The sequence below is a fragment of the Notolepis coatsorum genome, assembly GCF_963971535.1.
Source record: "Notolepis coatsorum genome assembly, chromosome: 18".
NCBI lineage: Eukaryota > Metazoa > Chordata > Actinopteri > Aulopiformes > Paralepididae > Notolepis > Notolepis coatsorum.
The window spans coordinates 97,346,288-97,370,554 of record NC_140182.1 but is presented as its reverse complement, the minus strand read 5'-3'; the positions used below and the strand labels follow the sequence as shown (position 1 = coordinate 97,370,554).

The 24,267-nt window shown below is 41.0% G+C and overlaps 2 protein-coding genes across 5 annotated transcripts in view; one reads left to right on the top strand and one right to left on the bottom strand.

The window, feature by feature from the left end:
* The first annotated feature begins 244 nt into the window (after positions 1–244).
* Positions 245–10,618, top strand: LOC311245677 (secretory carrier-associated membrane protein 5). The gene is made up of 7 exons (XM_084335617.1): positions 245–473; positions 1,376–1,453; positions 2,882–3,001; positions 4,060–4,216; positions 4,327–4,428; positions 5,314–5,431; positions 6,432–10,618. The coding sequence occupies exons 2-7, from the start codon at positions 1,447–1,449 to the stop codon at positions 6,657–6,659; spliced, it is 732 nt and encodes a 243-aa protein (XP_084191743.1). The 5' UTR covers positions 245–473; positions 1,376–1,446; the 3' UTR covers positions 6,660–10,618.
* Positions 10,619–15,980: 5,362 nt separating this feature from the next.
* The window catches only part of LOC311245168 (ubiquitin-conjugating enzyme E2 Q2-like), a 29,767-nt gene continuing 21,480 nt past the window's right edge, over positions 15,981–24,267 (bottom strand). For all 4 annotated transcript variants that reach the window (XM_084334969.1, XM_084334971.1, XM_084334970.1 and 1 more), the window contains exons 7-13: positions 21,977–22,037; positions 21,787–21,877; positions 21,627–21,685; positions 19,288–19,336; positions 18,561–18,656; positions 17,462–17,528; positions 15,981–17,357 (exon numbers count right to left, since the gene is read on the bottom strand). In XM_084334969.1, the coding sequence (XP_084191095.1) occupies positions 17,326–17,357; positions 17,462–17,528; positions 18,561–18,656; positions 19,288–19,336; positions 21,627–21,685; positions 21,787–21,877; positions 21,977–22,037 (455 nt within the window). In that variant the 3' untranslated portion in view covers positions 15,981–17,325. The remainder of the gene's footprint in view (positions 17,358–17,461; positions 17,529–18,560; positions 18,657–19,287; positions 19,337–21,626; positions 21,686–21,786; positions 21,878–21,976; positions 22,038–24,267) is intronic.

Below are 24,267 nucleotides of genomic sequence, written 5' to 3'. Positions count from 1 at the left end.
ACATTAACATTGTACCCATTCTGCAATCTGTTAATAAAGTTTTCAATCAAGCAAATGCAAAACATCGCCTGTGACCTGTCCCTAGTATTTGCTGAGGGTTATTATGTTTGGGCTGATGGGAGAAGATTGTTTTCAGCACCGCGGACAGCAGCAGCGGCGAGGCAGGAAAGGGTGGAGTTTAGGGGAAATAACGGTTTTGTCGTTGGTCGTGTTTCAGACCAAACCAACAAGCCCGTCTCCCTGCGAGCAGGACGGTCTGCCAGTGGTCTGTGTGCGTAAAGAGGACTGACGTCACGTGGATGTCTTTACTCCCAGACCTTCGGTACCGTGGAGGGATCATACACAGCTTGATCGAATTTTACATTGTATCTCCACCACGACGGAATGGCTGTAACGCAGAGCAGTTCGTACTAGAATGCAATTCAAAGAAACGGAAGAATTCTAGTAGTAGCAACATTATTGGACAAAGGGAGGTAAGGATCGTTGAAATACTATAATTGCATTCTAATTTAATGTACATTCAAAATATAATAATTGAAAAAATGAGCTAAGAATCGTGAATATACACACACACACACAAACAGCCATAATTGTGCACATAGGCTTGATTTCGTTAGCGTGCAGATGCGAAGGAAAGATAATCATGTCGTAGGGCGAGAGCCTAGTCCTGAAGGGCGCTGCTCCATCGAGGGCTCACGATGTAGGCTACTGTACTGTATGCTTTTGCAGCATCACGACCATCCACGAAATGACAATTAACATAATATTCATCAGTCTATGAATTAAACTTTTTTTTTTAAACACCCGGATCCAATTTGTCGTATTTGTGGAGACCTCTTGGTTGCTTTATTTAGTGCCTGAATGCGTTTTTAAAAATGCCCTCTACAATGCACCTCTATCATGGCAGATTAATATACGTCGACTGGTTTACAATGTGTTATTATGCTCGATATATTGCAATGTTTTCCAATCATTCAACGTAATAGACCTATAGGCTATTCCCCATACGTAATGGAAATGTCATTCTTGGGATATGCTCTTGAGATGCTGAAGGCCATAGCCCACTGATTCCTGCCATGCATTGCACAGGATTGATGCTAGTCACAAATTTACTCAAAATGATATCGAGCATAATTGTCCCATTATGAGTGTTTATATAAATCATGGGGCGACCATTTCAGTGGATGTAAGGGCTGGCACCTCTACCCGAGTATGGAAGGTTTTTCTTGGAACTATGTATACACATTCGCTGTTGATCGATAAGGCCTATGGAGGATTATGCTATGTCGTGTTGTTGCCTATATAAGCAGGATCATGTACATTATGTGGTTGAAATTATATGACACATTACTGGAATACATTCTGCTCTTTGCAGTTGCATCCTCAAGGCAGTTGGGAGTGACGTCTATACATAATCAAGATCAGGAATAATAATCAGCACTCGCCATGGCAGGTAAGCATTCACTGCATCTGGCCTACAATTGATTGATTGAATTGATTGATTGAATCAATTCAGATTGCAGAATGGGTACAATACAGTACAGCTCAATACACACAATTGTTTAAGGGGATGCAGACCAGAGAAAGACTTTCGTCTTGTTTACATCAGGGGCCCCCATTTTCAATTCATCATGAATGAATGAATGAATGAATGAATGAATGAATGAATGAATGAATGAACATAACATATATGACATATATGACATACATGACATACAGTACTGCTACATCTATACATTTATGACATACCAGATTTACAAATACAGTAGCTACTGTTTTTGATACAAGAAGAGTCTAAAAAAGAGAGTATATACATTTGACGAAGAAACTGTACATTGGAGGAGGTTGGTAGGTAGAAGGTTGGTAGGAGGGGGGTTTGGGTAGGTGGGGTGGGTGGGGGGGAAACTGTACATTGTAGGTGGTGGGGTGGGGGGGGGGGTTGGGTATAGGCGGGGTGGGGGGGGGGGGGGGGTAACTGTACATTGGATTATCGACTAAACCTTATTTGGTCCCAAGAATTGATTGATTGATTGATTGAAAACGTTATTAACAGATTGCAGAATGGGTACAGTACAGTACAGCTCAATACATACAATTGTTAAGGGGATGCAGACCAGAGAAAGACTTTCGTCTTGTTTACATCAGGGTCCCCCATTTTCAATTCATCATAACATATATGACATACACGACATACAGATAGACAGTACTGCTACATCTATACATTTATGACATACCAGATTTGCAAATACAGTACTGTTTGTGATACAAAAAGAGTCCAGAAAAGAGAGTATATACATTTGACGTAGAAACTGTACATTGGAGGAGGTTGGGTAGGTGGGGGGGGGGGGGACTGTACATTGGAGGTGGTTGGGTGGGTGGAGGGGGGGGGGGGTGGGGGGGGGGGGGTTGGGTAGGAGGGGTGGGGGGGTGGGGGACACTGTACAACTGTACAAGCAAAACTGTACATTGGAATATTGACAAAACCATACTTGCTCATTTACTGTACATTGGAGGGGGTTGCGTTAGGACATTTTCAGGGGCCAGTTTCGAATTGCAGTCTCTCGTAGGTGCTCTTTGAGAGTGGTTTTGAAAGTGGGTAGCGATTCACATTCCTTTACAGCTGTGGGTAGGGCGTTCCAAACTGCCAAGACTATAGGGAAGTGTTGATTCACTGCTACTCCAAAATGCATTTGCTACCAAGTACCAACATTACATTGTTATTGTGAAATGGAGCTCAAGTATTGTATGCTAAACAATGTAATTTAAGCTGTAAAGTGTGATTAGTAACGATTGAATCAATGTGTCTTCATATTCAAAATACATTTTAACTATCAATTCCTTTTAAAGACATATGTTAAACTGTGTTTCTTTTGTATCCTAGAAAACAACTTCCCTCCCCTGCCCAGATTTATCCCCCTGAAGCCATGCTTTTACCAAGACTTCAATGAGATCCCCGACCAACATCGTACCATGTGCAAGAGGCTCTATTATTTATGGATTTGTGAGTGTGCCTTTATCAGCATGTAACACATTGGCTAGTAATGCGCATGTGACGCCTAGGCTAGTAATGTATTGGCTGCGGTTTACACAGGTGATCAGTATTGCTATATTTCCACTGTCCGCATGTAAATGTCTTGCATCATATGACGCTCTTAACCCTTCCACTGCACTTTGTTTTACCCAAAATATTATGGGTGCCAAACAACAATGGGGCATTCCGGTATTTCAAGGTTTGCAGGTCTCAAAGCCAGCCGAATACTTTCCCTGATGCATTCTCAATGTACAGTATGCTTTGATGTGTCCGCTTATCAGTGTACTGTTGAAGGTTCAGGTGATACTGATGACATTTTAACGGTTCATTTGCCAACTGATGTAGCAGTGAAACCACAGAATTATTTGAAAGGAAACACAAACTCTTGACTTCAGAGTGATTCTTTAAAGGAACACGCCAACATTATGGGAAATGCGCTTACAGTCTTGTCCAGAGTCAGACAAGAAGATAGATACAAATTTCCTCTCTGTGCGTTCAGTGGAAAGTTATTCGGCTGTAAGCTAGCTTAGCACAAATGAATGCAAGCGGATACGGACCAGCTAGCCTATAGCTGTTTGTAAAAAAAACACCTCTCCTGGAGCTAGTTAAAATATTGATTACAGTAGATGGAGATATTCTCAGTTAAATATTTGTGTACCGGTAATACATACAATATCTTTTTTCATTATCATATAGGTTCTGCCATTTGAAAACGTTAACGTAAGTCAAAACAGTCAATTAGACGAGTACTCACTCGTTTGATTTTGCTGTTGTAGAATAGATATTAGATTGTGTGCGAATATATTTGAGCTCTAGTCTAGAATGAATGATTGTAGTTGAGAATTCCTCGTTTTAATACACTTTTAATTAGTTATTAGGACCTGTTGGGCAAAACATAGCAACAAACCATTCCCACCCCCCATAGACGTTAGCCATATACGTTAGCCATAGACCTACATGTGTTGAAAGCTTCCAGTTTTGCTCTACTCATGCTTGCATTTTCTGACCCTTCTCTATGGTTTTAACAGTGAATAGCGCCACACTGGCTGTTAATTTAATCGGCTGCCTGGCGTGGATGTGTGGAGGGGGCGGAGCTACCAACTTTGGCATGGCCATCCTCTGGCTCCTCCTCTTCACCCCCTGCTCCTACGTGTGCTGGTTCAGGCCCATTTACAAGGCCTTTAAGTAAGTCTGTTACATTTTTGTATACAATATATTCGTGCCTATACTATTCTGCTGAATTAATGATGAATTCATTGACGTCTGATAATGAGCATGGCTTCCCCTTCTTGCAGGACTGACAGCTCTTTCAACTTCATGGCTTTCTTCTTCGTCTTCATGGCCCAGGTTGTGATCAGTATTATCCAGACAGTAGGCATTCCAGGCTGGGGAGTATGGTAAGACCACAGAACCACAGATTATTATTAGTGCTGTCCATAACCATTTTATGCCTGATATTCTATATTCTATAATCATATTTCAAATAGCATGTGTCCGGATGGCAGAATTCAGTACTGTATCTACAAAACCTTCTGTTTAATCATCTTTCATCTATTAATTTGCTTAGATTTTTCAGGTCTGGTCAATTTGAGCATAGTGTTATTCACAGTCAAAGATACAAAACATTTAATTGATATTCTCATTTGGTTCATTATTACAATTTACTCAAGCCTAGTAACAGACACAGTATTTCTGACACTGGGAATACATTCCCTGAGATCCATAGATGTCCCTAGAATCAGATACCAAGAGATGCTCTTTTTTTTGTTTGTAATTAATTTTGAGTTAATTTTCATAACGCGATAATTTGCTGTGTAATTAATTAATCTAATTAACGCGATAAACTGACAGCCCTAATTATTATTATTATGAAGCACCAGGCTAGAGTATAAAGAGTCGCTTGTTAACTGTTTTGTGTGCCTCATGAAGTGATTAAGTCTTTTTAATTTAAACAATTGAAATTAAAATAATTTAAATCAAATATCTCATGAGCTGAAGCCCATAGCAAACATCAATTTCACCCAAAAGAGAGACAACAGTTCAGATGTAGGGTATTATGAGTCACATGCCCTTTGGATAAACTGTTTAATCTTGCATTCAAATAGCCCAATTTCACTATTATGTTGTCACGTAAACAGAACGCATGCAGTGTGTGTGTGTGTGTGTGTGTGTGTGTGTGTGTGTGTGTGTGTGTGTGTGTGTGTGTGTTTGGGGGACAGTCGCCAGTCTACAATAGCTTCAGCTCGTCTGATGGAAGTCCTAATCTCATGTTCTTCCCACAGTGGCTGGCTGGCTACCATTACGTTCTTCAGCACCAACGTAGGTTCCGCTGTGGTCATGCTGATTCCTACGATCATGTTCACTGCCGTGGCTGTGCTCTCCTTCATTGCCCTCACAAAGGTACGTTTCCACTCATTCATTGCAAACAGTAACTATAAACACACCAACATGGGAAATGCGCTTACCGTCTTCTCCAGACAAGAAGATAGTAGATACAAATGTCCTCTCTGAGTTCAGTAGAAAGCTATCCAGCGGCAAGCTAGCATAGCTTCTGCACAAATTAATGGAAGCCGATATGGACCGCCTGTACGTTAATGCCAAGCAAGCAGTGCAAAAATGCTTCCGCATTCGTCACCGCACGCTAGTGCGGTAAAGCGCCCTTCTTTTCAGACAAATGCTACCGTGCGTGCACCGGCGGCGGCGTGCTCGCTCAGGTGCGTGCGTGCGCCGGCGTGCTCGCGCGAGGTGCCCGCGCATGCGACACGAGCGGAGCTCAATATATATAAGTCACCGCCCCTTATTCAGTATCCAACAAATAGCTCAATTGGCTAGGACACATGGCTGTGGATCCTATGGCTTGTTTGCTGGCGAGTTCGAATCCCATCAAAAATATTTTTTAACGTGATTTTTTTTAACGTGTATTCTTTCGCCGATTAAGGTTAGGCATTGTTTCGGAGTTGGTTAAGGTTAGAACGGTTAAGTTTAGGCGCTGTTAAGGAGCTGGTTAAGGTTAGAGTTTGTCAAAGAGAATGGCAATAGACAGCCTATTTCCGCGAAAATGAAAGGCGCATTACTGCATGCCACTACGGTAAATTTTTGCACTGCTTGCTTGGCATAAAGCTACACGCATATGGACCACTAGCCATAGCTTAAAACTCAGGGATGGTGTTTTTGGCCAACAGCTAGGCTAGCTGGTCCGTATCCGCTTCCATTCATTTGTGCTAAGCTAGGCTAGCTTGCAGCCGGATAGCTTTCTACTGAACCCACAGAGAGGAAAATTGGTATCTATCTTCTTATCTGACTCTGGAGAAGACGGTAAGTGCATTTTCCATAAAGCTGTATTCACGGTTTTACATGATGACTGAGATGTCTTTCACACACTTTCTTGCCACTCGACCAGGTTCACAACTTATACCGCGGCAGTGGGGGCAGCATGGGTAAAGCCCAGGAGGAGTGGACCACCGGAGCCTGGAAGAACCCTCACGTCCAGCAGGCTGCCCAGCAGGCGGCCATGGGAGCGGCGCAGGGAGCCGTGCAGCAGCAGCAGCAGCAGCAGCAGCAGCAGCAGCCGCAGACCAACCAGCAGTACTCTGCGGCTCCCACCTACAACTATGACGACCCCATGTAGGACAAGTGGAGGGCAGACGACGGGGAGGTGGGAGAGACTGAAGGGGAATCGATTTAAGAACACCATTCAGAATTAGGTGCCCTTCGTGGCAACATTGTTTAAGCTGAGTTCTAAAAGAGAAATGTAGAGCACTGTCGCGTCTTGGCAGAAAGATTCAGAAAAGGCCATGTAAATGTATACTTTTACCAAATGTTGACGTGTTTGGGAGGCATATTATAAGAATTTGATATATATTAAAAGCTGGTTATTAAAGACCCGAGCAAGCCTCCAAAAGAACCCACATTGGTCCTTTCCCACGTGTGCTGCTACAGATTCAGTGGCCACTGGTCAATGTGAGGGTATGATGCTTCCCATCAAATATACATAATCTAGCTGAAACCAATCCCCACACCAGGGGAGCAACTTTCTGCCCGTAATTGACATCACTGCCATATATCACACTTTAGAGAGAACCTTTTAAAATATGAATCATTAGATCGTCCCTACGGAATGATGACCTTTATTTAGTCTTAATGGGATAGTGCCCCCAAATATACAATATCAAATGATTTCCCTCTCAGTCACTGTACTTGATTATATACTGTATATGGATACCTATAAAACTAAGAAGATTTCACTCTATTGTCACAGATCCCATTTCTAATAGTCTGCCACCTATTGACTGGTCTTAAACTCTGCCATCTTTTCTTGATCCTCCAATCGTAACTGTTGCTCAGACAAAAGCAACAGTTGCGATTGGAGGATCAAGAAAAAGAGGGCAGGGTTTGAGATGAGTCAGTTCACAGCGATAACACATTGTTTATATAAAGCAAACAGCCAATAAAAATATATAATATAATTACCTATGTACAGCTGTGCGGGTAAAATCTAAATCATAAGCATGTGTTTGGAGTGCATTATCCCTTTAATATTGCTCAAGAGTTTTGAACTGTCATGCATTATTACACATGCATACATATTTACACTGTATGTTAACTTGGACTATTTTCTCCAAAAAGGTAGAGAGTGGTCATCACCTTGGTAGATTCCTAACAGGCTATTACGTTAATGTAAATGTTAAAGGTATATTGATATGATTTCAACAATCATTTTAAAGGTAAAAAAAACAAACACATAATTAATCATAATAAATTGGACAAGTTGTAAACATAACAAGTCACGATCTTCAACATGACACGGCCCCCGTTAAATGTCAATGTAATTCATTACTAAAAGATCATTTTCAGTGTTTGATTTGGCTATGACATGATAGCAAGGCCAAGAATATTCGGTTCTATGGTGTCAGTCAGGTATTCAGAATGTTAAGCGTAGTTGAAATTCTACAGTTAAAGCACTGTAGTCTTTGTCACAGAATGCTCGCTTCAGTTTATATTCTGATTATGTGATTTTTGCATTGCAGAGAAGTCGCCCTGTGTCAGTAAACCTTTAATGCCGGGATCAGACGACATAATATTATTGTCTTTCACGATGGTCACCATGTCCGAGGTTATCATAGCATCATAAAATATTGCTGTCTTGGAATTGTCACACTAGAAGAAAAAACGCGAACAATTCGAACATGTTAGACTTTTCGTCAGGGTGCCACATCGTTGTTCTTTGATTATGTCACACTACAAGGGGTAAAGACGCCCGTTCGTCGTTCATAATTGGGCACAATGCTGGAAATGTGTCAGCCACGACAAAATCGTGTCATAATATGGTTGAATTCTTGTCTGATACCGGCATTTTATATTCCATTTGTTAGGATTCTCAGGAACAGTGTGATGGTGGCTGGTTTTAGATGCTACCTGTAGTCACATCGAACGGCCGTCTATTACCGTAACATTTCAACACCACGGGCCTTGTCTACTGTCATCCAATATTAGGGGTGTTTCAGTTTTGTCAGTATGCATAAATTATGTTTATTTGGAGTGGTTTGAGCCTGCAGACTATTCAGCTGACTTCAGATCCTACAATTGGAAGCACATGAAGTATCGAGGTTTGTAATTCGTTGGGTGAGAACATTCCAAATCAATGTTGTACAGGTTTAACAGGTAAAGAATACCAAAATAATCCTGTCAGTGACAGTAGGACTTACAAAAAAAAATTGTAGTTGCTGTGGATGGTCTTAGTATTGTCAGAAGTTATGGATGTTATTCCCATTGGCAAAGTCTCCCACTAACCCTTACATTTAAATGTAACGCTTACTTCTGCAGCCCTGGATTCTTAGGTTGCAGTGAATACATTGTGTGGCCGTTGGTGTTATTAACATGAGTAATGTGGTATGCTATTAATGGGAAAAATAGATTTAAACAAATGATTTATTTATGAAGTGGGAGATAACAGCTGTGTCTACTACAGCCCTTGTGAGGCTCGATGCCGTGTTGGTTTCATCGCTGTGAAAAGATGAATTTTTTGTCTCGTGTCACATTCACACACAAGTCAAGTAAAATGTCTTCAATTGATAGATGGTTATTACAAGAATACAGTATTAGACTTTAAACAGATGTGAAGATATGTATCTGAATGCTACTTGTTTCAAAACCTGTGAGTCGTCTTGTCAGAATGTGACTATATGTGATATAGGCTATTTTTCTTTTCATTTCAGTTGTTGTTTTGTATAGACCTATTTTTCTGTGTATTTTGTATGATGTATGGGGGAGTTTGACGCTCATGTCCCTTTGTGTCTCTCCATGGCTGTTAGTGATAGATTTGAAAGAGTTTTCTATTTAATTTAATCATTTTTTATTGAAACGTTTACACTGGGGTAACTTTCCACACGACGGAACTCAGTGCTAACCAAACTCACCATGATTTCACACACACCGAAGCAATATGAAGAGTCTATGGAACAAATGTAACCATGAAACCAATACTATCAAGTGAAGGGGGGTCCTGTTGTGCAGGCTTAGTAAATAGATATTTGCTCAAAAGGCTAACATGTAAATTACCATAATGTTAAGCACATGTGTCAACGTGCCGAGTGGACCCGTTTTCAAGATGGATACCACCAAGTATCATGTTACAATCAAATTACATTTGCACCAGCAGAAGTATAGTTATGTAGTATAATCCTGTTAACCTTACCACTCACAAGCTCATCCGTCGTTTAAATGCACTAAGTTAAGCTGATTGGATCTAAACTATATATTGGAACTCTTTAGTTCTAACCAGGTGCATAGTGATGTATGTGTGAAGATGAATGAGAAGAGACAGTTCTTCTCAGTGTGTAGTATGTGTAGGTATTGGTGAATCTCTGATCACATGTACAATAGGCACAGTATGTGGGTATTGAAATTACAACTGTACAGTTACCATGCAGACTGAGTAACAACTGCAGTCTGTTGAACAGCTATACTTTTGTGTTCCTTGTTGTTGGTCACGCTGTATCAAAGCTTCTGAAAAGCCATTTCTGATCTTTGACCCCAACTTCCCCCTCTTCCCTCATGTCCGGTATGTTGTTCATGTATCATGATGTACTATAACATTGGTATATAATAACTGATGATTACTTGAGGTAAATTATATTGCCATGGATAAACACATTCTATAGGGCATGGGAAGTGGATGGGAAGTTGAGACGATTGCTATGGACGCTGGCTGCCATCTTTGGAGGATCACTTATGTCAATTTGCATTGAGAAAAATCACTAAAAGTGCTAAATGTACAATAAAGGAGGAAGGGATGGAGAAAAATGTGGATTTTTCTTCCATGATGGTCATGACATTTTCTGTGGCAGCTTTTCACACAAGACTTCCAAATCCACCTCAACAGTCAATGGGAGTGATCCTCTACAAATGGCAGCTTGCCCCAGAAATATAACATCAACTTCACATACCCTATAGTTACATGCTCTGGTTAGTTGGATAATGCATCATGTTGAGGAGGCTGTGTCTCCACAGTGAGTGATGTAAAAGAGGAACATTTTTGTGTATTACTTTTGTATTATTTGGTCTTACCTTAATAAATATTAAACTGTTCTTGTTGCACCCCGTGTCATGACTTGGTGAGTATTTGATGACATCCTGGACACCCACATTATACAGTGTGCTCTGATTGATTGATTGAAAATTGTATTAACAGATTGCAGAATGGGTACAATACAGTACAGCTCAATACACACAATTGTTAAGGGGATGCAGACCAGAGAAAGACTTTCGTCTTGTTTACATCAGGGTCCCCCATTTTCAATTCATCATAACATATATGACATACAGATACAGTACTGCTACATCTATACATTTATGACATACCAGATTTACAAATACAGTACTGTTTTTGATACAAGAGTCTAAAAAAGAGAGTATATACATTTGACGAAGAAACTGTACATTGGAGGTTGGTAGGTGGGGAAACTGTACATAGGAGGTGGTGGGGTGGGGGTTGGGTAGGCGGGGGTAACTGTACATTGGATTATCGACGAAATCTTACTTGGTTCCAAGAAGAGGGTCTCATGTATTATTGGGTTTAATAGGACATTTATTGTACATTGGAGGGGGTTGCGTTAGGACATTTACAGGGGCCAGTTTCGAATTGCAGTCTCCCGTAGGTGCTCTTTGAGAGTGGTTTGAAAGTGGGTAGTGATTCACATTCCTTTACAGCTGTGGGTAGGGCGTTCCACATTGATGTGGCATAATTGCGAAACGTGTTTAGTCCCTTGTTTGAGCCGAATCTGGGTTTAACATGCTTTGTGGAGCTGCCTCTGGTGTTGTGGTCGTGGTATTCACTGACCTTTGGGAAGTATTTTGACATGTACATAGGTACCTTAGTCGTGTAGTGTATCTTGTAGACCAGGCCCATTGCAAGTTGCTGTACTCTGTCGTCTACTCTAAGCCGTCCTATGTTGTCAAAGTGGGCAGGGGTGAGGTGGGTTCTAGGAGTAAGGTCAAGCAGTTTGTTTTGAGATGTTTGTAATTTTGTTTTTAGCGCCTTTGAGGTGCTTTGGTACCATGAGGTGCAAGCATAGTCGTAGTACCCTTGAATGAGTGCTCCTGCCAGAGTCTTCAGGGTATTCTTGTTTACCAGAGAGGAGATCCGGTACAAGAATCGAGTTTTTTGGTCATACACAAATACTAGTTGCCAAGTGTCAGTACCCGAGTCTGTAAAAATTACATGTGTTTTGGGACTACTCTCAACCCGTTTCGGTCTGGAAGATCAGCCTACTGTACAATTTATGAAACCCGGCTCTGGCAGCATCTAACTGACTCTAGGATGAACTTGCAACTTGGTTCAGGGAGGTTGATACCCAATCTCTTTTAATTGTTAGGTGACTGAGGTTTCAGCTGTTCGTGGAAAATCACAAACTTGTTTGTGAATGAAACATCCTATGATAGAAAAGGGCAATCTCTATATTTGTCCATTTGTTTTAGATTCTTTAGAAGTACTTCATGATGAAGCAACATGATTTTTCATGGTTTTTCATTTTCTCTTCATTGAGAAGTGTGCGCATGGCAATCTGGTCTTCATCAGTAGTCAAGTTGTGCGATGATGTAATGAATATAATTTAGTATTCTGCCACCTGCTGTAATATCTGCCCCACTAACCAACTTCCTTCAGGGTGCTTGTTCCAGACGTTTCGTCAAGGGACTCGCCATTTGCTTCAGCCCCTAGTCCCATTTCCTACTTAACATCAATCAGTAATCAATCCATGCTGTTTTTCACATTGCATACCTGCAGCTCTGGCTAGTTTGCCAAAAATGAATGCAAATTCCCTGTCTATAACTGGAGAAACATTTTTTATTACTGCCATGCCAAACACACCCTGTTTTTTCTTGTTTTAATACTTTAAAACAGGTCAATATTACCTTGTAGGCTGATGACCAGTGATGACTGCAGGTTCAAGTAACACACAGGCCTTTCAATAGCATATCACCTTACAATAATTACAGGATCAAGCAAAAAATGTTTTCCCTTTCAATGCAGAATCTCAAAAATGAAACAAAAGAGTGAAATTGATAAAAACAACAATAATCTTAAAATTCTTTATTTATAAACTTGATGCAAGTTTACAAATGACTGTACATGGTCAAAATGTATCTTTAAATGGAAAATGAAAAAAAAATCAAAACCAAAGCATGCCAACGGTGCCAAACTTGATCATCTGTCCACCAGTATGTAGGTGCCAGAAAATGTAGATGAGCCTTTTCAATACACTGTCCAGTTAAAGAGAAGCGTGCAAGTCTATTCACCACAGCATGACTGACTAGCAAAAAGTTAATGATCTTTTTTTAAATTCCCCTCTGACCAGAGTTTTGGCGTTAAGAGGGAAACAGATTACATAGGTGTGGAGACTAGAGGTTGTATAATTAAACCCTAAGGGAAGCTTACTAGCAGTCTATTCTTTACCATACTGAAAGGGTCATCTGAGGACAGCCGTTGATAAATACACTGACCCTTTATGACCACCTAACCCAACAATTAGGGATGCAGATACCAGGGACGATGCACAGATACCAGGGACGATGCACCGATACCAGGGATGATGCACCGATACCAGGGATGATGCACCGATACCAGGGATGATGCACCGATACGGATACCAGGGATGGACCGATACCAGGGATGATGCACTGATACCAGGGATGGACTGATACCAGGGATGATGCACAGATACCAGGGATGATGCACCGATACCAGGGATGATGCACCGATACCAGGGATGATGCACCGATACCAGGGATGGACTGATACCAGGGATGATGCACCGATACCAGGGACGATGCACCGATACCAGGGATGGACTGATACCACCTTTTCACCATCTATATACCAATGGACTATATACCTAATCTTGGAAAGCAACAGTTGTGATTGGAGGATCAAGAAAAGAGGGCAGGGTTTGAGCTAGGTAAATTCCGAGTCCTAAACGTATGGACCGATACAATCCCATCCATTACTTAAAATCAGGTGTAGACTTGGAGACCATTCGTTTAGGGTTATTGGACAAAAATGACTGAAGATATAACGTTTTCCTCCATTACTGGTGTCTAGAAAGGAAGAAAACTGGGTCGCTCTGACTGCTGCTATGTTCTAACTTGGCTATTTGAGTCAGGTTTTAGTATCGTAGATATCCTGTTTTAGCCTGGTATCGGCCCAATGTCATATCCCAGCGTTGGTCACTGGCACATCCCTGCCGACGGTCGGTGACCCCAGATATTTTTAAACCCTTGTGATTCTGACAATGTAACAATTATGTAGATCAGTGTGCTGCTGAGAAAGAGCTTTTTTCGTTTGATTCGGAAAAAAAGATTTAGTTCGGAACGTGTTATATTGACCTGTCGAGGCACAATCTTGTCATTTGTGCAAATATGTTCACCGTCAGGCGAATTATACTTAACCCTTTCACTGCCACACGACAGCCAGTTAACCCTTTCACTGTGACAATACAGAAGGTTAGCCCTTTACTATCACACAACCGACGGCGATGCTCCATCATTAGCATCATTAGCTCCGCTGTGGCAGTGAAAGGGTTAAGACCTCCCGCACTATGAAAAACAAACCTACTTGTGTATTTTAGAGGATGAAGGCCAACTATCCCAACAGGTTTCCGATGAGCCCGAGCACGGTTCAGAAATCATGCAAATCCAACCCTGTAAAAACACTGATGTTCTGAAAAAAAAGTATTATAATTAAACACTCTGCAAAATACCCTCCCCCTTACATTGATTGAGATAATACAGGAAACCTCGGTTGGAAACTGAACCCACGATATTGTAAAAAGCTCCTTGCACAGATGGCTCTTTTCAGAACAATGATTTCATTGAGTGGATGAAAGTCTAAACTGACGTATTACAGAGCATTACGTCGTGATCCAAAACAAACCATTAAGAACCCATTTAGGAACATTTTCATGTGGCCATTTCCCTCCAAAGTATTGTTTTGTTTACCTGAGTTGTCGTTCAAAAACTACTTTTGCAGACAGTGTTTTAGAAATAAAACTGCAAAAGAGCCCAGAGTTTGATGGATACAGTGTCTGTCCTGTGATCAGGGGGACTATAGCACGGATGTTGTCTCTATTGCATGGCAAAAGGTTAAACTTAATGTTTTTAGTGAGGGCATTTTAAGATTCATAAGAGCAGTGATTACTATAATACAACGATCCTTCTTATTACGCACCAATAGACACCAAAACATATCCTTGATATATATAAGGTAGCAAACAAAGCCCTGGCAAATTTGGAACTTTACTTCCTGGCCAAAGTCAAGGAAACTATAAAAGAAGGAAGGATCATCACGTCACCATGTGTGGAAACGTTCAGTTCGGCCGACATTGAGTTGAAGGGGATCACCCATCTCCTCGTCATTTAAAACAGGTCATCATCTCAGATGTCAGAATTATCAGCAATTTGTTGCATTGTTAACTAGCTAACGTTTGATCATTTGGTTGATATATATTTCCCCAGATAGCATGTAAATTGTTTGTACTATTTACATAGGCTTTAATAGAACTGGCACCAAGCAGAGCATAGAACGCTGGTATTCTTACGTGATGACCCTTCCTTCTTTTATAGTTTCCTTGGCCAAAGTGGCTCCACAAACTAGGGAGACAGCAGAGTAAGGGGGAGATACACGGCTTGGGATGAATACAGGATGTAATGTAATCTAACAATGTACATAGTTACAAAGGTAAACTGGGCAGGGAAGGGGAGGGGGCGGGACCACTACAATCAATATTTGTACAGAAAATATAGCAAACAATTTTTGGCGCAGGAATGGGTAGAGTGACAATCACACATCCAAAACATGTTTAATTTATCTCACTCCTTGGAAGTCCATCTTAGCAGGGTTCTGTTCAAACAGAGGGGTTGGTAGCCCCTTTTCGTGACTGTGATGCACGCCAACAAGGTTTGGCCCAGTGAATCCACAGTCCCTTGGTCCTCAATGGCAAACCAACCTAGATTTACCCTGAAGAACTGGTTCTAATCGAACCGTTCGTTATACAAGTATCACAGAGAAATGTCAAAGGTACTCACAGTTGCACGAGGGTTTCGAACAGACAAACGTTAGGGTTTGAAAGCTTGGCGTTGCTAATAAACATTTTAAATAATTTTTATAACCTGGTCAACACAGCTTTATTTCCGGCATTGGGTGCCTGATGCGCATGCGGTGTAATCACAGCGCAGGCGCATCAGGCAGCTAAAGCCGTTTTGAGCAGTGTTGACCAGGTTATAAAAAAAATATTAAAATGTTTATTAGCAACACCAAGCTTTCAAACCCTAACGTTCGTCTGTTCGAAACCCTCGTGCAACTGTGAGTACCTTTGACATTTCTCTGTGATACTTGTATAACGAACGGTTCGGTTAGAACCAGTTCTTCAGGGTAAATCTAGGTTGGTTTGCCATTGAGGACCAAGGGACTGTGGATTCACTGGGCCAAACCTTGTTGGCGTGCATCACAGTCACGAAAGGGGCTAAGGGGGTGGAAATCTAACTATATTCCATAAAATTGGATACAACAGTGGTCATGAGCTGGCCCGCCCAGAATAAACAAACAAGTTGTCGCCAACTTTGTCCATGTGACAGGGCCTTGTTTTGTTAGCGTCAAACTGTTCTGTCACTCTCTTCATCACAAGAATGACCCATAGATTAACTGTGCAATTGTAGGACCCAGGCATAACTCATAGGGGTAGAAAAGGCCTCATTAGTTCTAACATGTGTCTGTTGTACATTCCCAAACAGAGGTCATAATGTATCCATGTCCGCTTTCCGACAACCGTTGAGAGCTTCTCTTACGCCGACCTACCCCGACTGGTCATTCTGAGACGGTGTCTGTCCGTCTGTTCTGCCTAAGAGTATTTCAACGCAGGTGAATCTGTTCACCAACTACTGTTTATCTCGGATTCGATTTTTCCTACGTGGCCCAACGTGTGTCGCTGTGAATAGCGTTGTGTTACAAAGGAGGAGCCAGTAGTTGCTGAATAGTTTGACTATCTTGGTTTAAAGACAAACTGGGATGTTCACGAAACCACAAAAAATCATTCTCGCCACATATTTCATTAGCAATGTCTGCCTTTGTGTACCAAGAAATGTTCCAACAAAACAAGTGTGTGTGGTGTGGGGGGGGGGGGGGGGGCATTGAAGTCAATAGCAAACAGTTGCAGTGATACGCTTCCCAAGATCTTCAGTATCCATTTTCCTTTCAAATCGGATCTCTGGAGCATTCTCATAAAAATCCCATGCTGTGGCCCGAGAGGGTTTTGGAGTTGGCGCTTAAAAACTGAGCTTCTCTCCTGGGCTTCTATCTGCTGTCAGAAAGGTTCCCACTCGAGCAGTGGAACTGATTGTTTGTCAAGCCCACGTTGTCAAAAAAAGCAGCTAATGGGGGAGAGAAAAAAAGGAAAAAAAGCATTTCCCCACATTTAAAAAGGAGGGGGGGGGGGGGGGGGTGAAAAGACAAATGAGCATATTTAAAAGAAGTAGACTAGTGTTCCCCTCACGCCCGCTCTCCACAGCGACGACGACGCAGAGGGGAGGAGCAGTGGGGATACAGGAGTGGAGTCTCGTCCGCGGCGGAGCCAAGAGATACTTGTCTATTGAGCCAACGAGACGTGGGGGATTTTGCCAGTTGGTTTCCACAAGAAAGATGATATATTCCCAATAAGTCAGAGGGGGGGGGGGGGGGGGGGAGAAATAAAATATTTTGACCCAAAGACATACATATGTTCCCAGTGCATAATGGAAGTAGCTTCTTATCCGTCTTCTTTTGGAGGTGTGTACCAGCCTGGAAGAACGGAAACAAAGAGAAACCCCCAATACCAATTGATCTGTGCAGCTTGTAAAACAGAATGTCTAAAAAGAGCCATGAGTAATCAAACGGTTGCTTACCATTCTTTTCGTGAATCTGCACCAGGGATTTGTATGACTGTTGTGCTCTGGCAAGATTGTACTGGTTCTGAGAGGGAAATCGAAGGCTGTTAGATGTGCAGATTAATAAAGTGAAAGAAGGCGGACAAGAATTTAACCTGTGCACTGAAGAACCATATAAGTCAGTTTTGAGATGGTTTTGAACAGTCCATGTATTTGCAGGTGTGAAGTTAATCTAAATCACCTGAGAGTGTGAATGTGATATATCACCAGAAACTACTCAACCTCGACTGTCTTCAACTATGAGTGAACACAACACTCTAAACATCTTTAATAACGTTTGTTTGAAAACATTGTTCCTCTGAAAACTTAAAATGGACTTACATTTACATTTGGTCATTTAGCTGACGCTTTTATCCAAAGCGACTTACAAGTTTTGTACAACAAGACAGCAGGAAGGGTACAACTCTTATATGGTTCTTCGTCTGAGGTACTAAAAAAAAGCTGCACTACGCAACGTCCGACAAACGAGGATGAGAGAAAACGACAATAAAAGAGACGTCTTTAAGCAAGACACCTTTGTGCGCCGTTCTTAGCATAACTTCACTGAAGAGTCACTAACTCACAATGTGCGTAGTAGTGCAGGACCAGTTATCTGCACATTTATGACACTGTGTACTTGTTGTGTGCTTTAGAAAAAAGACCGTAGCCTATTATTTCTTCGTATACATAAATCGCACATTTTTCTGTTTGCAGAGAAAATGTTGTGCCACCGGCCGTGCCTGATAAGAGCTCGTATGGGCAGTTACACTGACTGGGTTTCATACGTCGATGAGAGGAGGGCCTTCTCTTGTTCAGCCCAACTCAATGACTTAAGGACTTAAAACTAAATGGTGCAGGTTAAGGTTTAAATAACTATTCGTATGACAAATCAAAGTTCCTGAAACTGAAGATGACAACGTTAAAACAAAGAAGAAGAAATTGTTACACCCTAAAGTTCAGGTCTAAACAACAAATAACATCTAAATTTGTTCTATTCACATGATTTCTAGGTACAAACATAAGGAGTGTTGTACTATTCATAGTGTAAACTGTAAAGGCATTTGTTAAATAGTTTTACCTTATTGGCTCCAAACTGAACTCTGGCCTTGCCTTTGACAAGGGTAGCATTAATCTGCATTATAACAGATTCTATGGAATAGGCACTGCTCCAGCCCTGAAAAAACACACATGTTTGATTTAGCCATGGGAGACAATTATTATTCATTTGATTAAATAAATTATCAAATACATTTTCCATCTACAAAGCAAAGAGTTTAGATTCATAGATATGTGCATATTACAAGCAAAACATGTAATAGCTCTTAATTGGAAGTGTTGATGGACCAAGAATTGGTATGTGGATTAAGGAAACGGCTTCCAACATGTCAATGGAAAAGATAATGTATATTGTTAGACGTAAACAAAACATTTTTGATAATGCCTGGGGACCGTTTGTGTACTTCTTAAAACATAATACAAATGTAGGGAACTTGCTTCAGCAAGAACAAGATTATAGGGAGCAGGACAACTCTCATCTGATTGTGTAAAAACAACCAGAAACACCCTTTATTCAGTGTGTAAAACATTTAGATTTTATTATTATTTTCTATTTTAATTTAAATGTGTATCCTTTATAAACCCATTTTGAGGTGAATTATTATTTTGTTTGGGGCGGGGTTATGGGAGGGGGAACAGGGTGAAAGTGTTTGCAGAGTATTGCTCTGTTGATATACCTGTGATTTACAAACCAAAACCCAATAAATACATTGTTAAAAAAAATATATATACATTTCCCATGTTCCTACCTGTTTGGTGAGAAGCTCCATGCACAAGGCCCCTCCTCCAAGAACATAGCTAAGATAAGGGACAGCAAGGCATGTTAGGAATAATTTGGTGCACATTTCTAGGAGGTTATGCACTTATGTTTAAGAAGGTATTAACAGTTATGACAAATTTGTTGTGCTGCGAGATGATTTAAAAAATCCATTTATTTGGGATCCTGTGTCCAAGATCATAGTTTTCAAGAAAGCAAATCTTTTATAATCATTTGTTATATTTAGAGCTAGGAATAAACTGTGAATGCTGGTGGTGACAATGGATCCCAGGAGAAGTCTGTTCCTCTATGGCTGTATAGGTGCTACAAATGGAAAATGTTTCATCAATGGAAAATAGCAATAGATACAGATGGTGCAATATCAGAGTTATTCTTATTCTGGCACAATTCTACTGGAGTGCAATGGTTAAAATGCAAAAGATAAATGTACTAAAGTCTAAAACGTTCTACTGCAGTGATGGGAGGCTGACAGCGCAAACACACCAGCAGGCTCCGTGCGAGAACAGCGTGCGTTGCCGTGCACACCGAGTCCGACTTCAGAGCGGGCGAAAGTGCACGGAGGAAGGCACATTTACATTGGAACAGCTGTAAATGCTTAGTCTATTGCGAAGTCAGTCCCCGTTTGAAGATTTTTCTAAATATTTCCAGTTCCAGTGTTCTATTGTCCATTTTGCATGTATAACCAGTTATTATATAATTAATTAGAATGTTAGAATTGATTTTAGAATGATGATCAGTGTGACTGTACTCCTGAAAAAGTATAGTAATATGGTTTATTTGTATTGGGAAAGATAGACACATTAGCTGGTTGAACAACATCTATATGTGTGGTAATAATGCAGATATCGAGTGTATTTCTGTGAAATACACGAGCCCCAGACTCTGGGGAGCCTCTGGGGCTCACGGGACAGTGGTCTGCGGCTCGCGGGACGGTCCACACCCCGCTATCAGTGTTCTTCTTCCCCGCCAATGAAGTATTCACCCAAAGACCCAATACCGTGGCAACAACTACCGCACTACCGGTAGAATAAGTGCCGAGAACCGTGGGAAGTGATGCAAACTGTCTTGTCGTGTTTTGAACATTTATGTTGTGTTGATGGAATCACGTTAATATAGAGAGATGAAAACAATACGTTATTTCGATTGATATGAATTGGATAATGCAGGCTGTTAGTAGAGGCAGGACAAGCGAGCAGGCTGCAGGCTGTTAGTAGAGTTGGGCGCGCAGAACTGGAGTAGATAAGGGGGGCGTAATACCGTAGGTCAGTGGCCAATCAGAGCGCAAAACTCGAACGCGGAAGCAGGAGTTGTTTGGGCTTCGAATAGACGCCGCCCGCCCGCCTGCGTGCGCGATTGGTGTGTTTGCGCTGTGAGGCTAAAGAAACTGTACTTGCTTGCCAGGCATAAAGGGAAGCGTGTTTTATATACACTTTGCTTGAGTTCACCTCCTACACTACAGAGATTCACTGAAGGGTGGGAATCACCAGGGACCTCACAATTCTATTTAATTACTACACCTACGATTCAATTATCAAACGATTATGCATGCCTCACAATTTGGGATTTGATCCTATTCAATACATTGTGACTTAAAATATCGTCACACCAGTTCCATAATACCTCCAAGTGTGAGGTTATAACTGTTACACTTTGTGATTACAAACTGAAATTAATTCATGTAAACGAAGCTTACAGTCTGCCACAGGTGGCATGAAGCTGATGTTTCAGTCTGCCACAGGTGGCATGAAGCTGATGTTTCAGTCTGCCACAGGTGGCATGAAGCTGATGTTTCAGTCTGCCACAGGTGGCATGAAGCTGATGTTTCAGTCTGCCACAGGTGGCATGAAGCTGATGTTTCAGTCTGCCACAGGTGGCATGAAGCTGATGTTTCAGTCTGCCACAGGTGGCATGAAGCTGATGTTTCAGTCTGCCACAGGTGGCATGAAGCTGATGTTTCAGTTTGTCACAGGTGGCATGAAGCTGATGTTTCAGTCTGCCATAGGTGGCATGACGCTGATGTTTCAGTCTGCCACAGGTGGCATGAAGCTGATGTTTCAGTCTGCCACAGGTGGCATGAATCCCACAACGGTCTCACAACATGATTAGGCTAAGTAACTATATAGGTCTTAGAAAATGTTTTTCTAAAGACCTGCATCATACCCCATTGATTTCACTAATATAAGTAATGATTTATACATATTTAAAAAAATAAATACAAATGGTGCACACATGCTTATTGGATGGGATGAAATTAGTACTGGAATTTGTAACAAATGAGAAAGCTAGGCAGGGAAATCACAACACACTCACCCTCCAGAGAGCACAGGTGAAACCACCCGTACGAAAGGTGGGTCAAAAGGGAAATTATCCTGTCAAAGAAAAAAAAATCAAAAAACTGTTAATATCTTAAAAAGCTTTCTCTAAACAGAAAAATAAAACATATTGTGGAAATGTGATTGCGGAATCTTACTTTATAAGAGAAGTTGAGTAGAATGTAGTCCACTCCTTCCTTCTCCTTCAAGACCTGCAAGTCGCTATGCAGCGGACTGTCAGGGTCGACCCTGTCAAAGACAAAACCAGAACCACAACACCAGTCAAATCTAACAGGAGTCAGGACAGTATCAAGTTAACCTTTAATACGGGGAAAAGCAGGTACTTACGTCCTTATTTTGACATGCCATTCATACAGGCTGTCGTTGACTAGTTCCACTGAATAAATACCTGTAAATGAATAAGACAAAACACAGGAATCTTACAACAATTTAAAAGGGGGAAAACGAGGCAATGATTACACTTTGAATAGTATTTTTTCATACAGAATACGGAATAGTATGTTTTGGTATGGACGCCGTCATGCTGTCCTTGTATCACTGTATATGAGGAGGATCTGTAGACAGTGTAGGGCGGTGTCTGTACATACTGTGGAAAATCAGTATGCTGAAATAAGCCTTTCCATGCTGTGGAAATCATTATGTAGAAATATGTCTGTCCATGCTGTGGAAATCAGTATGCAGAAATAAGTCTGTACATGCTGTGGAAATCAGTATGCAGAAATAAGTCTGTCCATGCTGTGGAAATCAGTATGCCGAAATATGTCTGTCCATGCTGTGGAAATCAGTATGTAGAAATAGGTCTGTACATGCTGTGGAAATCAGTATGCAGAAATAAGTCTGTACATGCTGTGGAAATAGGTATGCAGAAATATGTCTGTCCATGCTGTGGAAATCAGTATGCAGAAATAAGTCTGTACATGCTGTAGAAATCAGTATGCAGAAATATGTCTGTCCATGCTGTGGAAATCAACATGTAGAAATATGTCTCTGCACCATTATGCCCAAAACACATTTCTGAATATTTATTGTATTTGGCAAATAAAATGTTTCAGTTTTTTATTAATTAAATAGATTAATGTGAGCCATTTCTATATTTGACTAAGAAACCCTTAGCTGACTAATAATCATAAGACTGATTTAGTTAATAGATAATTTGGTCAAATTGTTTGTGTAAAACCCTTCACACGTTATTGTCCTTCAGCAACCTCATGCTGTCATGTGGAGGGACTTCTTCAAATCTATTGTTCTTTAACACTTTCACTGCCACTCACGAGATATCTCGGGTTTCCGATAGTTATGTTGAAAGCCACTCACGAGATTTCTCTGATTTTTTTTTTTTTTAGCGCTCTGAAATCATATTGCATCACGCGAGCCTACCCTAGTATACCCGAGCGCCGCCGGCGATCAGATGTGGAAAAAAGCGCCCCCTATCGTCTCCCAGATGACATAAGGGATTTTGGAATGGACTCAATGAAAATGGATGGGGAAAAAAATCCTGTACTCCACATTTTCCAGTCCACTGATGCAGCCGGAGTACCAGGGTTCATTCAGGGGGCTCTGAGCCCCGCGGACTCATGTGTTACACTGTACACACGTTGGATCTATACACTCATCGATTTTTTCGAATGGTGATCAGGAATTGGAATATACCAGTTGGATACCATCTGATGTCAGGTAAGGAATCTATGTTATCAGTGTTAGGATAATCAGACTCATTTTGATGAAGATATAGGCTGTTTTGTGAAATGGGCTCTTTCGGTTTCACTGTAAAAGTCCAAGAGGAAATGAACACGGCGATTATCCGTGCGCGGCTCGAATGTGCTTGCGCGCACGTATAATATTGATCATCTAGCGTTTATTTGAAAACAATTCATAAATAGGCCGACAAATATCAACGTTCTGGAATATTCCAGTAAAAGACGATTATCATAGAATAGTCCAGAATGAACTGTTTTTTTTACCTCAAAACGGGTGCTTTTCAAAATGCTCTCAAACGGAAATGAAGCGATAAAAAAACAATCTGCCTTGACAGCACTGACTGGAAAAGGATTATTTGATAAGCGACGGGCAGATTAGACACATAGCCATAATTTAAAACATAGATTAGGTGATATTAAGCGTAACATTGGCGCCGATGGTGGCATTGAAGCGCTACCTCTGGCGCCACCTCGTGGCACTCAAAGTGTTAAAGGGTGCTATAGATAACATTCAGCCACTAGATGTCATGTGGAGGGACTTCTTCAAACCCATTGTTCTTTAAAAGGGTGCTATAGATAACATTCAGCCACTAGATGTCACACTAGATCACCAGTAGGACTGCACGATTAATCTAAAAAGAAATCGCGATCTCGATTAATAGACCTATGCGACCTCATTTAAAAACTATGACGATTTTCTTATAATAAAAAAAAATATATATATATATATATTATATATATTTTTTTACATTTTTACTTAACTTTTTAAAAATGACGATTCTGACTCGAGTTATTTTGTATGTTACAAGACACTTTTAAGTTTAAGTCAAGCACTTTCATAATGTTATGTTTAAGTTTAAAGGGGAACTATCTTACTATTTCTTTCACTATTTGGGCAATTTTACACAATTTCTGTGAGTC